Here is a 14118-nt window from a genome sequence, read left to right as displayed (position 1 = left end):
CATATATTAGTTTCACCTTTTAAGTTGCATTAGTAAAATTAATTAACTTTTGCACGATATTCAAATTTTTCCAGTATCACCTGTATTTGTTCCAGTCCAAAAATGCTAAAAGCCATTGGATCAGCACTGACAGCAGGGCATTTTTTAGAACAATCATTAACTACTTCCCACCCAGCCAATGTACATATACGGCTGGGTGGGAGCCGCCTCCTTCTGACTGGATGTTCAGGAACGTCCTTCAGAAGGAGGGGGACCCTGCCCGCGCAGCGGCGCAATCCCGCTGCGCTCGTGTCACCCGGACACGGCGCATCTCGGATCGGCAGGAGGGTTCTGTGATTGGCCCACCTGATCACATTACGGCCGTGTCCAATCACAGCCGTCATGTGATCAAAACAAACAGCCGGTTGCTAAGCAATCGACTCTCCTCTCCTCAGACGGAAGTCGTCGCTGAGGAGAGGAGAGCAGATCGCTGCAGCCGGCTGGTGATCAGTGAGTAGGAGCTGTTTTTACAGCTTTTTACTCACTGATAACTAGTCTAGTGTAAACACACATGTCCCCAAAACACACATGTCCCCAAATAATAAAAAGACACGTCCCCCAGTAAAAAAAACACATGTCCCCCCACATATTTCCCACTAAAATCACATGTCCCAATGATTATCTGCACACATATGTACGTGATCACCTGCACACATATGTACATGATCATTTGCGTACATATGTCCGTGATCACACAAACCAATTATTATACACTTAACCTAATTTTTTTTTACCAAAAACATGTAGCAGAATACATTTTGGCTTAAATTTATGACAAAATTTGATTTTATTGGATTTCTTTTAAAATAGAAAAAAGAAAATATAGTTTTTTTTCCAAATTTCCGCTTTTTTTGCGCTTATATCGCAAAAAATAAGTCGTGAATAAATACCACCAAAATAAAGCTCTATTTGTGCGAACAAAATGATAAAAACGTTATTTGGGTACAGTGTAACATGACTGCGCAATTGTCATTGAAATTGCGAGAGCGATGAAAGCTGAAAATTGGTCTGGGAAGGAAGGGGGCGAAAGTGCCCTGTATTTTATTGGTTAAGCAAGCACTTTGTGGCTTATCCTAGAACTGATTTTATCTCTGTGGCTTTTAAGGAATGATATTTACAGTCCAGTCTAATATACAGCTCACCACAAAAGAAGGATTTTCTCCTTTTACAATAACAGATGGGTTCTGTATGGTTACTACAGGTAACACAATTTTCGTGCATCCATTTTGACCCCCATATAACCGTGGAGCTCTCTTAGATCAAAAGCGCATCTGTAGCTTTCAGGTCTACCGGCTTTGTTTGTTTTTAATCTCCATTTTTTTTTATTCCCCTTCAAATGACGCCATTCTTAATTAATTTACATATTCCCCCAACGGGACAGTGTCTGTGTTGAACTTTCCTTCCTATTGCTGCCAAATGCAGCTCCCTCTCGCCACACAGCGCAAAATCAATAGAAAAACCTCTGCGGCTAATTAGCTTTCCTTCCAAATTGATCTTCTCGTGGTATTTGCCGTTCTGTGAAATGTAAAGTTTGCTCAGTCCGGAAAGAGAAGAGCGTAAATCAGATTAATGTCCCGTTCCCCATCTCACAGGTTGGTGATGGTCAGGAAGCTTGAGGGAAGAATGCAAGCAGTGGGTGCACTAGGCTGGGTGGATCATAGTTAAAGCAACCAAGAATGCCATACTAAGGGTTCAGGCAACCTCAGAATAGTAACATTGTACATATGAGGGATGTCTGTGAAGGTTTTCATGTATTCTCCTTATTATATAACTGGTATTATGAAATCACATTCAACTGGATTTGTTGTAGAAGAGGTTCCACCACTCCCAATACTCACCCAAGTAGCTTCCTCAGCTCCAGTAATTGTGAGAACATTCCCCAACATTCATAGTCATACAATTTTATTGAGTTGGTGGCTATAAGGAGTACCACACGAAAACCCTTGAAAAAAAAAAAAAACCCTGCAAGACAAAGGCATAATGAGCTAGTATGCATAGCATACTAGCTCATTGTGAATTACTTACCTGAGATCGAAGCCCTTGCAGCCATCCTCGTACCCCGCTCCGGCGACCTACATCGATCCCGGAGTTACTTCTGACTATCGCGGGCTCTGGCGCTGTTATTGGCCGGAGCTGCAATGACGTCACTCCCACGCATTTGCGAGGAAGCCGCAGGTAATGACACAGTCTAACTGCCATTGCTTCAGTGCGCATGTGCCGAAGACGTTACCCCATGCAAATACAGGGGATTTCTCCTAAACTGTGCAGGTTTAGGAGAAATCCAGTGTAGCTACAGGTAAGCCTTATTATAGGTTTACCTGTAGCAAAAAGTGGTTGTAAAGAGTTTACAACCACTTTAAGTACTATGGAACTGTTCTAATGGGAGCAACTTGAGTCGCTCCCACATAGAAAAAGGTTCCTACACTACCTTTGGTTGCACTTTGGCACAACCTGCATTGACTTCTGTTAAAGAAGTCGTATGAAAATGAATGCCGGGATGTCGTCTTTAAAGTCACGAGTCGTGACAGTGTGAACCAGGTCTATAAGAAGAGTTTCAGGTATGGATATTTTGGCATAGTTTCATTGGGTTAGCTTGGAGCAATGTAACTATGCATATAACATTCCTGTGGCATCCCTACGGAAACCACTGTAGTAGGCACTGCTACTCTAGTAATCTCCACTAGCTTCCAGGCCTTTGACGAGTGGCTGCCCTGCTGCTTACTGAAGACAGAAAGTCATCTGCACAGCACGGGCGCCATTCACATATTGCTTTTCATTTATTCAAAGAATGCAAAGCTTTGTCTGATTGGATGAGGTGAAGAGGCAGCGCAATGACATCACAACCTTCAGCTTTTCCAATTTGAGAACACTTTGCAGTAATTAAGAAAATACAAAGCATTCTCCTAATGGTGCCAGTGCTATATGAGGAACCTTCTGTGTTTAGTAATGAGCAGGGCAGCGTCTTGGCATGGAACCCAGAGGCTAGTGTCTACTTCGGTGATTTCTAGCTTCACAAGGATCCCACTGGTATGGTATATACACTGCTGAAAAAAGAAAATTAAGGAATACTTTTTAATCAGAGTATAGCATCAAGTCAATTAAACTCCTGGGATATTGATCTGATCAGTTAAGTAGTAGAGGGGGTTGTTAATCAGTTTCAGCTGCTTTGGTGTTAATGAAATGAACAACAGGTGCACTAGATGGGCAACAATAAGACGACCTCCAAAACTGGAAAGGTTTTACATAGTAGGCGAGGTTGAAAAAAGTCCATCAAGTCCAACCTATATGTATGATTATATGTCAATATTACATTGTATATCCCTGTATGTTGCGGTCGTTCAGGTGCTTATCTAATAGTTTTTTTTAAACTATCAATGCTCCCTGCTGAGACCACTGCATGTGGAAGGGAATTCCACATCCTTGCCGCTCTTACAGTAAAGAACCTTCTACGTTGTTTAAGGTTAAACCTCTTTTCTTCTAATTTTAATGAATGGCCACGTGTCTTGTTAAACTCCCTTCGGCGAAAAAGTTTTATCCCTATTGTGGGGTCACCAGTACGGTATTTATAAATTGAAATCATATCCCCTCTCAAGTTCAGGGCTCGCAACCTTTCCTCATAACTAATGTCCTTCAGACCCTTTATTAGCTTTGTTGTCCTTCTTTGTACTCGCTCCATTTCCAGTACATCCTTCCTGAGGACTGGTGCCCAGAACTAGATAGCATACTCCAGGTGCAGCCGGACCAGAGTCTTGTAGAGCGGGAGAATTATTGTTTAATCTCTGGAGTTGATCCCCTTTTTAATGCATGCCAATATTTTGTTTGCTGTGTTAGCAGGAGCTTCGCATTGCGTGTCATTGCTGAGCCTATCATCTACTTGGACCCCCGGGTCCTTTTCCGTCCTAGATTCCCCCAGAGTTTCTCCCCCAGTGTATAGATTGCATTCATATTTTTGCCACCCAAATGCATTACAGGTGGAGGCCACTGACATTTTTTCCCTACTCATCTTTTCTGACGGTTTTTCACTAGTTTTGCATTTTTTGGCTAGGGTCAGTGTTGCTACTGGTAGCATGAGGCAATACCTGGGACCCTATAGAGGTTGCACAGGCAGTCCTCCAGGATGATACATCAATATGTGCCATTGCCAGAAGGTTTGCTGTGTCTCCCAGCACAGTCTCAAGAGCATGGAGGAGATTCCAGGAGACAGGCAGTTACTCTATAAGAGCTGGACAGGTCGTAGTAAGGTCCTTAACACATCAGCAGGAGCGGCATCTGCTCCTTTGTGCAAGGATAAACAGGATGAGCACTGCCAGAGCCCTACAAAATGACCTCCAGCAGGTCACTGGTGTGAATATCTCTGACCAAACAATCAGAAACGGGCTTCATGAGGGTGGCCTGAGGGCCTGGTGTCTTCTAGTGGGCTCTGTGCTCACTTCCAGGGACTTTGGAGCTTGATAGGCATTTGCATTTGAACCCCAGAATTGGCAGGTCGGCCACTGGCACCCTGTGCTTTTCACAGATGAGAGCAAGTTCACCCTGAGCACATGTGAAAGGGTCTGGAGAAGCCATGGAGAAAGTTATGCCGATTGTAACATCGTTCACCGTGACCGCTTTGGTCAGCAATGGTCTGGGGAGGCATAACAATGAAGGGATGCACAGACCTCTACATTCCAGACAATGACACCCTGACTGCCATTAGGTATCGGGATGAAATCCTTTAACCCATTGTCAGACTCCACGCTGGTGCAGTGGGTCCTGGGTTCCTCCTGGTACACGACAATGCCAGGCCTCATGTGGCGAAAGTATGCAGCCAGCTCCTGGAGGATAAAGAAATATATAACATTGAATGGTCCCCATGCTCGCTTGACCTAAATCCAATAGAACACCTCTCTGGGACATTATGTTTCTGTCCACCCAATGCTGCTAGGTTATACCTCAGTCTGTTCAGGAGGTCAGTGATGCCCTGGTCCAGATCTGGGGGAGGAAATACCGCAGGACACCACCTATGGTATAATTAGGAGCACGCCCCAACGTTATACAAGCTCTTGGGGGTCATACAAACAACTGAGTACCATTTTAAGTTACTGCAATAAAATATCAGCAAAATGGACTAGCCTGCTGCATCATTTTTTCACTTTGATTTCCGGGGTGTCTTTGAATTCAGCCCAATTAGGTTGATAATTTTCATTTGCATCAAACGATGTGGCATCCTTTTTCATTTCAAACACATTACCCAGTCTATGTCTGTATAGAGATCCAGCATGATATTTTTTCCCATTGAGATCTGATGTGTTTTCAGTGTTACTTAAATTTTTTGGAGCAGTGTGCATAGTCCAATCTGGACCAATGTAACTATGTAAAAATATCCATATCGGGATTTCAGCTCTGGTAGTATCAATCCATGCTAAGTCTTACCCACAACTACATTGAGAGTTGCACTCAGTCCACTGAGCTGTCATATGTGCTGTGTGAATGTATCAATGAATATTAATTATGTGCATTGAATATTTGATTGAGTCATATGGCATAAGCAGATGGAGGTGTAGGAAAGGAAATATGTTATTGCACAAAATATTTGTATGCTAATTACATTATGTTAAATAAATGTAACAAATTTTGTAAAAAAAAACAAAAACAAAATTGGTGTGGTTCTTTTAAAGTCCCCATGTTACATGGCTGAAGACATGGGTTGTTGTCTAGCTGAGTGGATGAGGGGCAGGGGCGGACTGACCATTCGGCCACTCGGGCACTGCCCAAGGGCCCTGGGCCACTAGGGTTGCCAGCCTCAGTAAAACCAGGGACAGTATGCAAAAATCTGTGTTTTTTTTTTACATCTGTGTCTGAAATATCCCTTACCGACATACTTTTGGTCTAAAAATCCTGAGATTATAGCTGCCCCACCTCTCCAGTACCTTCTCAGCCAATAGAAACATGTCTGTGTATACTGTGTGTACATGTATGTGTATACTGTGTTTGTGTATACTGTGTGGCCCCATAATCTCTGATTGCCTGGGGGCCCCATTATCTCCATTGCCTGGGGGCCCCATGAGTTATCAGTCCTCCCCTTGTGAGGGGACAAATGGGTGGGGGCGACAGACAGCTTTATAAATGGGCAGAAGTGTCAAACACAATCGGGTTCATTTACCAAAGTAAACACAGATTCACCTTAATGAACATTCACTTTACAAAATAAATATTTCAGGCAGCCTGGGTACTCATGTACTCACCTGCTTTGGGCTCCTGACCCTTGGCTACGTTTCTGGATTACTCTCTTGTCTGCTGCTTGTCCTGACCTTTGGCTACAAACCCTGTTAAGGCCCCTTTCATTTTGCTGCGACTTCACGGCTGGGATTTTGATGTAATTTTTAGCTGCGATTTCATGGAATGCCCGTGTAACGCCTGTGTAACTCGCATCAAAGTCTGACCAAAGTAGTACAGAGACTACTTTGAAGTTGGCACGACCAAAATATAGGCTGCCACCAAGGGGAAAGAGGGGACGAGCGCTGCCAAAATAGAGCTGGATCTCCTGTGTACTCGCCCAGTCCCGCCCCTTGGCCCGGATCCTATGATAGACATAATGCCAGTCCAATGCCGGGACATCAATGCTGAAGTCATACTAATATGAATGGTTGTCATTGGAAATCATGGGGAACGACTTGCAGTCCCAAGTCGTCGTACAAGTGTGAAAGGGGCCTTACTCTCACAGCAACTTCTGCTCAGGGTACCACCCCAAACTTCTTTCAGCCGTCTCCATTCATGGACCCCCATCTACTGCTGCCTCACAGTATGATTTTCCTGGGGGCCTGTTAGCAACACCCACAGTGAGAATACATAGAAAAAGACCTTGGGGCATCTGAGTACCAGTATGTGACTGGTCTTAAAGGGGTTGTATGAGTTCGTTTTTTTTTTTTGTTTGTTTTTTAAATCACAAACATGTTATACTTACCTCCACTGTGCAGTTTGTTTTGCACAGAGTGGCCCTGATCCTCCTGTTCTGGGGTCCCTCGGCGGCTGTCTCGGCTCCTCTCTGCAATAGCTAACTCCCCCTCCGGGAAGCTCTATCCCGAGGGGGTTAGATTGCGGGTGCGCTCCCTGTCATACACGCTGCGTCCATAGACACAGAGTGTATGACTCGGTCCCGCCCCCTGGCGGCCGTGTCATTGGATGTGATTGACAGCAGGACGAGCCAATGGCTGCGCTGCTATCAATCTATCCTATCTATCCAATCAACAGCCAGGCTCGGTGGAGAAGAGGACGCCGGGGGATGCGCACAGCAGGTGAACGGGCTCAGGTAAGTAAACGGGCATAGGATGCATTAAGGTGAAAAAACACAAACCTTTACAACCCCTTTAAAGAGGAAGTTTAGGTATGCAGACTTATGTTGCTCCAGCTCGGATGTACAATAAGTGCCATACCTGGCCGATCCCTGTGGAAGTTGGAAATTACATCTCTACCAGCCTCTCCACCTCATCCAATTAGATTATCTACATTCATAAAAAAAAATACCAAGTGGGCAATTTGTGTTCACTGCAGCTTGGCAGCCACTCAGGCACGAGACTCGAAAGCTAATGATGATGACTGTAGTGCCTAGTGTAGTGATTTCCAGCTTCCACAGAGATTAACCAGGTATGGAACATAATTACATTGGTCCAAGCTGACCCGACTCTGCAAAAATATGGCAGCTTCTAAAGGTAAAGTACACCACTAAATACCGTATTGATCGGCGTATAACATGCACCCCAATTTCAGAGGGAAGTTTCAGGGAAAAAAATCTCAGTGAGCATCAATGTAGCCTGATCTGTGCCCATCTGCAGTCTAATCAATGCCCATCTGCAGACTTGCTCCTCACTGGAGCCTTATTAGTGCCCATCTGCAGCCTTGCTCTCACTGAAACCTGATCAGTGCCCATCTGCAGACTTGCTCCTCACTGGAGCCTTATTAGTGCCCATCTGCAGCCTTGCTCCTCACTGGAGCCTGATCAGTGTCCATCTGCAGCATTGCTCCTCACTGGAGCCTGATCAGTGTCCATCTGCAGCATTGCTCCTCACTGCAGCCTGATCAATGTCCATCTGCAGCCTTGCCAAAATATACGCTGCCACCGAGGGGAAGGAGGGGACGAGCGCTGCCAAAATAGAGCTGGATCTCCTGTGTACTCGGCTTGGCGTCACGCCCAGTCCCGCCCCTTGGCCCGGATCCTATGATAGACATAATGCCAGTCCAATGCCGGGACGTCAACGCTAGGAACTGCGGGACTAAGCGTGACTGCGAGCCGAGTATACAGGAGATCTGGCTCTATTTTGGCAAAGATAGCGCCGCTTTACCTGGGGCGGCTCGGTGTGAAAGGGGTCTTATAATCAAGCTAAATCATATATTTATATGTATATGTTATCACAAAATAATTGATTTATTTACATTGAAATTACTGGCTTGAGTTATAACTTCAAACTTCAATAATTTCTCTGCTAAGCCACCTGCTTGAGTACAGTTTTTGAAAATATAGTAAATTACCTTAAAATCAATATATGATAATTATTTGTATATTACTTACTTATGGTCATTAACCCCTTGCCACCCAGGCCAATTCTGACACTTCTCTTCTACATGTAATAACCTTCATTTTTTTTGCTAGAAAATTACTCAGAACCCCCAAACAGACACCCTAAGGAATAAAATGGCGGTTGTTGCAACGTTTTACGTTACACGGTATTTGCGCAGCTTTTTTACAAACGCGTTTAAAAAAAAAAAACTTTCATGAATATAAAAAAAAAAAAAGCACTAAAGATAACCCAATATTTTTGTAAAATGTGAAAGATGATGTTACGCCAGGGAAATAGACACCTAACATGTCAGGCTTTAAAATTGCACACACTGATGGAATGGCGCCAAACTTCAGTACTTAAAAATCCCCATAGGTGGCGCTTTACATTTTTTTACAGGTTACCTGTTTAGAGTTACAGAGGAGGTCTATTGCTAGAATTATTGCTCTCGCTCTAATGATTGTGGCGTATGTAACCTGTGTGTATCTGCCTCTTATACTAGCCAGTTCCTCACCAGCCACTGACCTCACCGCACGTCGCTGGATCATTTTGACTTTCAGTTTTCACTGAAGGCAAGCTCTGCTCATACATATTTTTTTCATCTTATCCTCAATTTTAAAGTGGTTGTATACTCTTTTTTTTTAACTTTTACCTACAGGAAAGCCTATAATAAGGCTTACCTGTAGGTTAAAAAAATATCTCCTAAACCTGTACGGTTTAGGAGATATTCCCCTCGGTATGCGCCGCTGACTGCAGCGGCGCATGCGCACGAGGGGATTCTCGGCCTGAAAATCCGGCAGTGTCCGGCCGGCCGGAATGAAATCTCCCGCGCGCATGCGTGGGAGTGACGATATCGCGGCTCCGGCCACTCACAGCGCCGGAGCCGCGATACCCGGAAGAAACGCCGAGGGAGCATGTCAGCTCTCTCGGCGTGGATCGTGCCAGATGTCGGGGCCTCGTTCTAAGGTAAGTATTTCATAATGAGCTAGTATGCGGTGCATACTAGCTCATTATGCCTTTTGCTTTGCAGGTGTTAAAAAAAAAAAAAATAGCGGGTTTACTCCCGCTTTAATTGCTTAGACTTGTGACAAATTTTTTACGTCATCACCCTGTGTTACAAGTGGGTTTGTAGATTGATGATACTCACACTTATCTTGGTGGCTCCTTTCTCTTGGGTTGCCTGGGGAGATTTCACCTGTAACACATCAAAGACAAAAACATAATTATAAAAGTCCAAAGATGAGATTATTGGTTCATCCAGGAGCATAAAGCTGACTGAAGACATCAGGGAAGTAGCGGCAATATGGCACATATAGTCCCAGAGCCTTGCAATATCTTTTTGAGGTTTACTCCCCTGGCCTGGAGCTCCATTCATACCAATCCCAATCACAGTACTGTCCCCAATGCGTTCACTTGCTTTTCACTCCAGAAGCACATAGCCATCTTTATTAAAACATCATCTTGGGTCAGCAGCACCTACAGTGGGGACGGAAAGTATTCAGACCCCTTTAAATTTTTCACTCCTTGTTATATTGCAGCCATTTGCTAAAATCATTTAAGTTAATTTTTTTTCCTCATTAATGTACACACAGCACCCCATATTGACAGAAAAACACAGAATTGTTGACATTTTTGCAGATTTATTAAAAAAGAAAAACTGAAATATCACATGGTCCTAAGTATTCAGACCCTTTGCTCAGTATTTAGTAGAAGCACCTTTTGATATAATACAGCCATCAGTCTTTTTGGGAAAGATACCATACATTTTTCACACCTGGATTTGGGGATCCTCTGACATTCCTCCTTGCAGATCCTCTCCAGTTCTGTCAGGTTGGATGGTAAACGTTGGTGGGCAGCCATTTTTAGGTCTCTCCAGAGATGCTCAATCAGTCAGAGATGCTGAATCATTAAGTCAGAGCTCTGGGCTGGGCCATTCAAGAACAGTCACGGAGTTGTTGTGAAGCCACTCGTTTGTTATTTTAGCTGTGTGCTTAGGGTCATTGTCTTGTCGGAAGGTAAACCTTCGGCCCAGTTTGAGGTCCTGAGCACTCTGGAGAAGATTTTCTTCCAGGATATCCCTGTACTTGGTCGCATTCATCTTTCCCTCGATTGCAACCAGTCGTCCTGTCCCTGCAGCTGAAAAACACCCCAACAGCATGATGCTGCCACCACCATGCTTCACTGTTGGGACAGTATTGGACAGGCGATGGGCAGTGCCAGGTTTTCCCCACACATACTGCTTAGAATTAAGGCCAAAAAGTTCCATCTTTGTCTCATGAGACCAAAGAATCTTATTTCTCACCATCTTGGAGTCCTTCGGGTGTTTTTTTTTAGCAAACTCCATGCGGGCTTTTATGTGTCTTGCACTGAGGAGAGGCTTCCGTCGGGCCACTCTGCCATAAAGCCCCAACTGGTGGAGGGCTTCAGTGATGTTTGACTTTCTACAACTTTCTCCCATCTCCTAACTGCATCTCTGGAGCTCAGCCACAGTGATCTTTGGGTTCTTCTTTATCTCTCTCACCAAGGCTCTTCTCCCCCAATAGCTCAGTTTGACCAGACGGACAGCTCTAGGAAGGGTTCTGGTCGTCCCAAACGTCTTCCATTTAAGGATTATGGAGGACACTGTGCTCTTAGGAACCTTAAAGCGGGAGTCCGCCGGGACTCCGCGTTTTTTTTTTTTTTTTAAAGTCAGCAGCTACAAATACTGCAGCTGCTGACTTTTAAAATGGTGACACTTACCTGTCCAGCGCGCCCGCGATGTCGGCACCCGAAGCCGGTCTCTAGATCGACACTCGGGTGCTGCCGCCGCCATCTTGGGTATGGGAATCAGGAAATGGAGCCTTTCGGCTTAATTTCCCGGTTCCCTACTGCGCATGCGCGAGCCGCGCGGCGCAATCCGGATGGTCCCCGCTGCCTCTGGGAACTGTGTGTTTCCCAGCAGGCAGCGGGGCACTTGCGCAAAGGGGCGGGCAGTTGCGGAAAGAGGCGTAATCTACGCCCCTTTCCGCAGACAGCTATCCCGGAAGTGGGTGCAGTTACCTGGATTATCCAGGTAACTGCACCCCCCTCCCCCCTGAAAGGTGCCAATTGTGGCGCCGGAGGGGGGGGGGGGGATTCCGATGAGCGGAGGTCCATTTTAGGGTGGACCTCCGCTTTAAGTGCAGCAGAAATTTTTTTGTAACCTTGGCCAGATCTGTGCCTTGCCACAATTCTGTTTCTGAGCTCTTCAGGCAGTTTCTTTGACCTCATGATTCTCATTTGCTCTGACATGCACTGTGAGCTGTAAGGTCTTATTTAGACAGGTGTGTGGCTTTCCTAATCAAGTCCAATCAGTATAATCAAACACAGCTGGACTCAAATTAAGGTGTAGAATCATCTCAAGGATGATCAGAAGAAATGGACAACACCTGAGTTAAATATATGAGTGTCACAGCAAAGGGTCTGAATACTTAGGATCATGTAATATTTCAGTTTTTCTTTTTTAATAAATATGAAAAAATGTCAACAATTCTGTGTTTTTCTGTCAATATGGGGTGCTGTGTGTACATTAATGAGGAAAAAAAATGAACTTAAACGATTTTAGCAAATGGCTGCAATATAACAAAGAGCGAAAAATTGAAGGGGGTCTGAATACTTTCCGTCCCCACTGTATGTCCTGGACTGAAGTACTGGCTTAGTAACATGTAAATCATGGTGTCAGTGCAGTTCTTGGCTGTGTTGACAAAAATCCCTGACAGCTTTTCACCCTGTGACTTGCTACAAAGTTATGCTGGTCATACACTGTACTTGAGAGACCAGCTGAAACTTGCGCAGCAGGTGGATCTGTCACCCACCTCCCGCCGGACATCCCTTGGTTGGAAAGTTGTTGGCTGAACAGCAGCTGCATCCAATCAGAAAGAGCAGCTGTTCGGGTGAAATACAATAGCTGCAGCTGGAGATCTATCTACCAACCCTGTTAGCGAGGATAGAGGAATTTATTCTATAAAAATCTATATGCATACGACTAGCTTTAAGCCTCATACACACAATCAGATTTTTGGCAGGGAATTGTGTTGACAGACTGTTTGCCTAAAATCTGACCGTTAGTATGCTCCATCAGAAAATTGTTGGCCAACTTTCCGCCAACAAATGTTGGATGGCAGGCTAGTAAATTTTCGGGGGACAACAGGCCAAAGTACAAACACGCATGCTTGGTATCAATGCCCACCAAACACGACATTAGCAGAAGGTGCCCAAAGGGTGGCGCTCAAGAGCTGAAATTCCATGTAGTACATCACTACATTGGTGTTTGTTGGCCAACAATTGTGTGCTGTTAGTATGCAAGACAAGTTCCTGGCACACGAGCTTCGGACAAAAGTCTGACGCTCTGTTGGCCAACAATCCGATCGCGTGTACGAGACATTAGGCTAAGTTCACACTGCAGCAAACTCTAAAAAAACGTTCTGCGGTGGATAATCTTTATGAAGGTGGCTGAGCAGCGGCTTCCAAGCATTCAGGACCTAATCATGCCACCTTATACTAATTCCGCGTACACACGACCAGACTTTCCTTCAGACTAGGTCCAACGGTCTTCCTGACGGATTTTCGGTGGAGTTCTGATGGACTTTCCGAATGAACGGACTTGGCCACACACAATCACACCAAAGTCCAACGGATTTGAACGTGATGACATACAACCGGACTAGAATAAGGAAGTTCATAGCCAGTAGCCAATAGCTGCCCTAGCGTCGGTTTTCATCCGTCGGACTAGCATACAGACGAGCGGATTTCTCCATAGGAACTGGGTCCGGTGGAGTCCCGGCGGAAAAATTTGAAACATGTTCTATTTCTAAAGCCCGTCAGATTTTTGGACAGCAAAGGTCCAATGGAGCCCACACACGATCAAATTGTCTAACGGTTTCATTCCATCAGACCTTTGCTGTCGAAAAGTCCTGTCGTGTTTATGCGGCGTAAGGCAATTTTTTTTATAGAACATGCTGCACCCATCAAGGCAAGCAGTGTGTGAATCCATTGACTTGAATGGGCAAGTTTGACATTCGTTGCCACCTACTAACTCAACAAGCCAAGATAAATCTGCCACAACGAAAACAGCCTTGGATGCACAGCGTCCACCCAGCTTATCTCATTATGATTGACAGCAGCTCAGAGCCTGGATGTCACAAGCGCAGCTTTGTATCCAAACCATATGACCACGCCAATCAGCAGGGATTTGAGAAGAGAGCTTGTGACGTCATGTGATCACGAAATAAAATGATAATATATAATAAACAGCAAAAAAAATAAAAATTAAATATTATATATAGCACATTGAGATGTTATACAAATATAATAACATGCTTTGTTTTTAATGGGCTCACATAAACTATAACTCCTAACCATCTGACACTGATTACCTTAATCCCCAAACTGATTGGCACATTACAGGGTGCCAAAACTGTGCTGTCCAGTGCCCAACTCTACCTGTAACCAACTCCCTGAAATAATGTCAACTGTGATGGAGCTCTATATCATAGAAATACATTTTATAATCTGTGTCAATAGTTTA

General features: G+C 44.6%; 1 protein-coding gene across 1 annotated transcript in view; it reads right to left on the bottom strand.

The window, feature by feature from the left end:
* Positions 1 to 14118, bottom strand: part of VSTM2L (V-set and transmembrane domain containing 2 like) — a 147023-nt gene that overhangs the window by 8190 nt on the left and 124715 nt on the right. The window contains exon 3 of the mRNA XM_077459044.1: positions 9721 to 9768. Coding sequence (XP_077315170.1) covers positions 9721 to 9768 — 48 coding nt within the window. The remainder of the gene's footprint in view (positions 1 to 9720; positions 9769 to 14118) is intronic.

This window comes from Lithobates pipiens, unplaced genomic scaffold, assembly GCF_037356315.1.
Source record: "Lithobates pipiens isolate NorthernLeopardFrog02 unplaced genomic scaffold, aLitPip1_a1.2 Scaffold_28, whole genome shotgun sequence".
NCBI lineage: Eukaryota > Metazoa > Chordata > Amphibia > Anura > Ranidae > Lithobates > Lithobates pipiens.
This window is presented reverse-complemented; position numbering and strand designations above follow the sequence as displayed.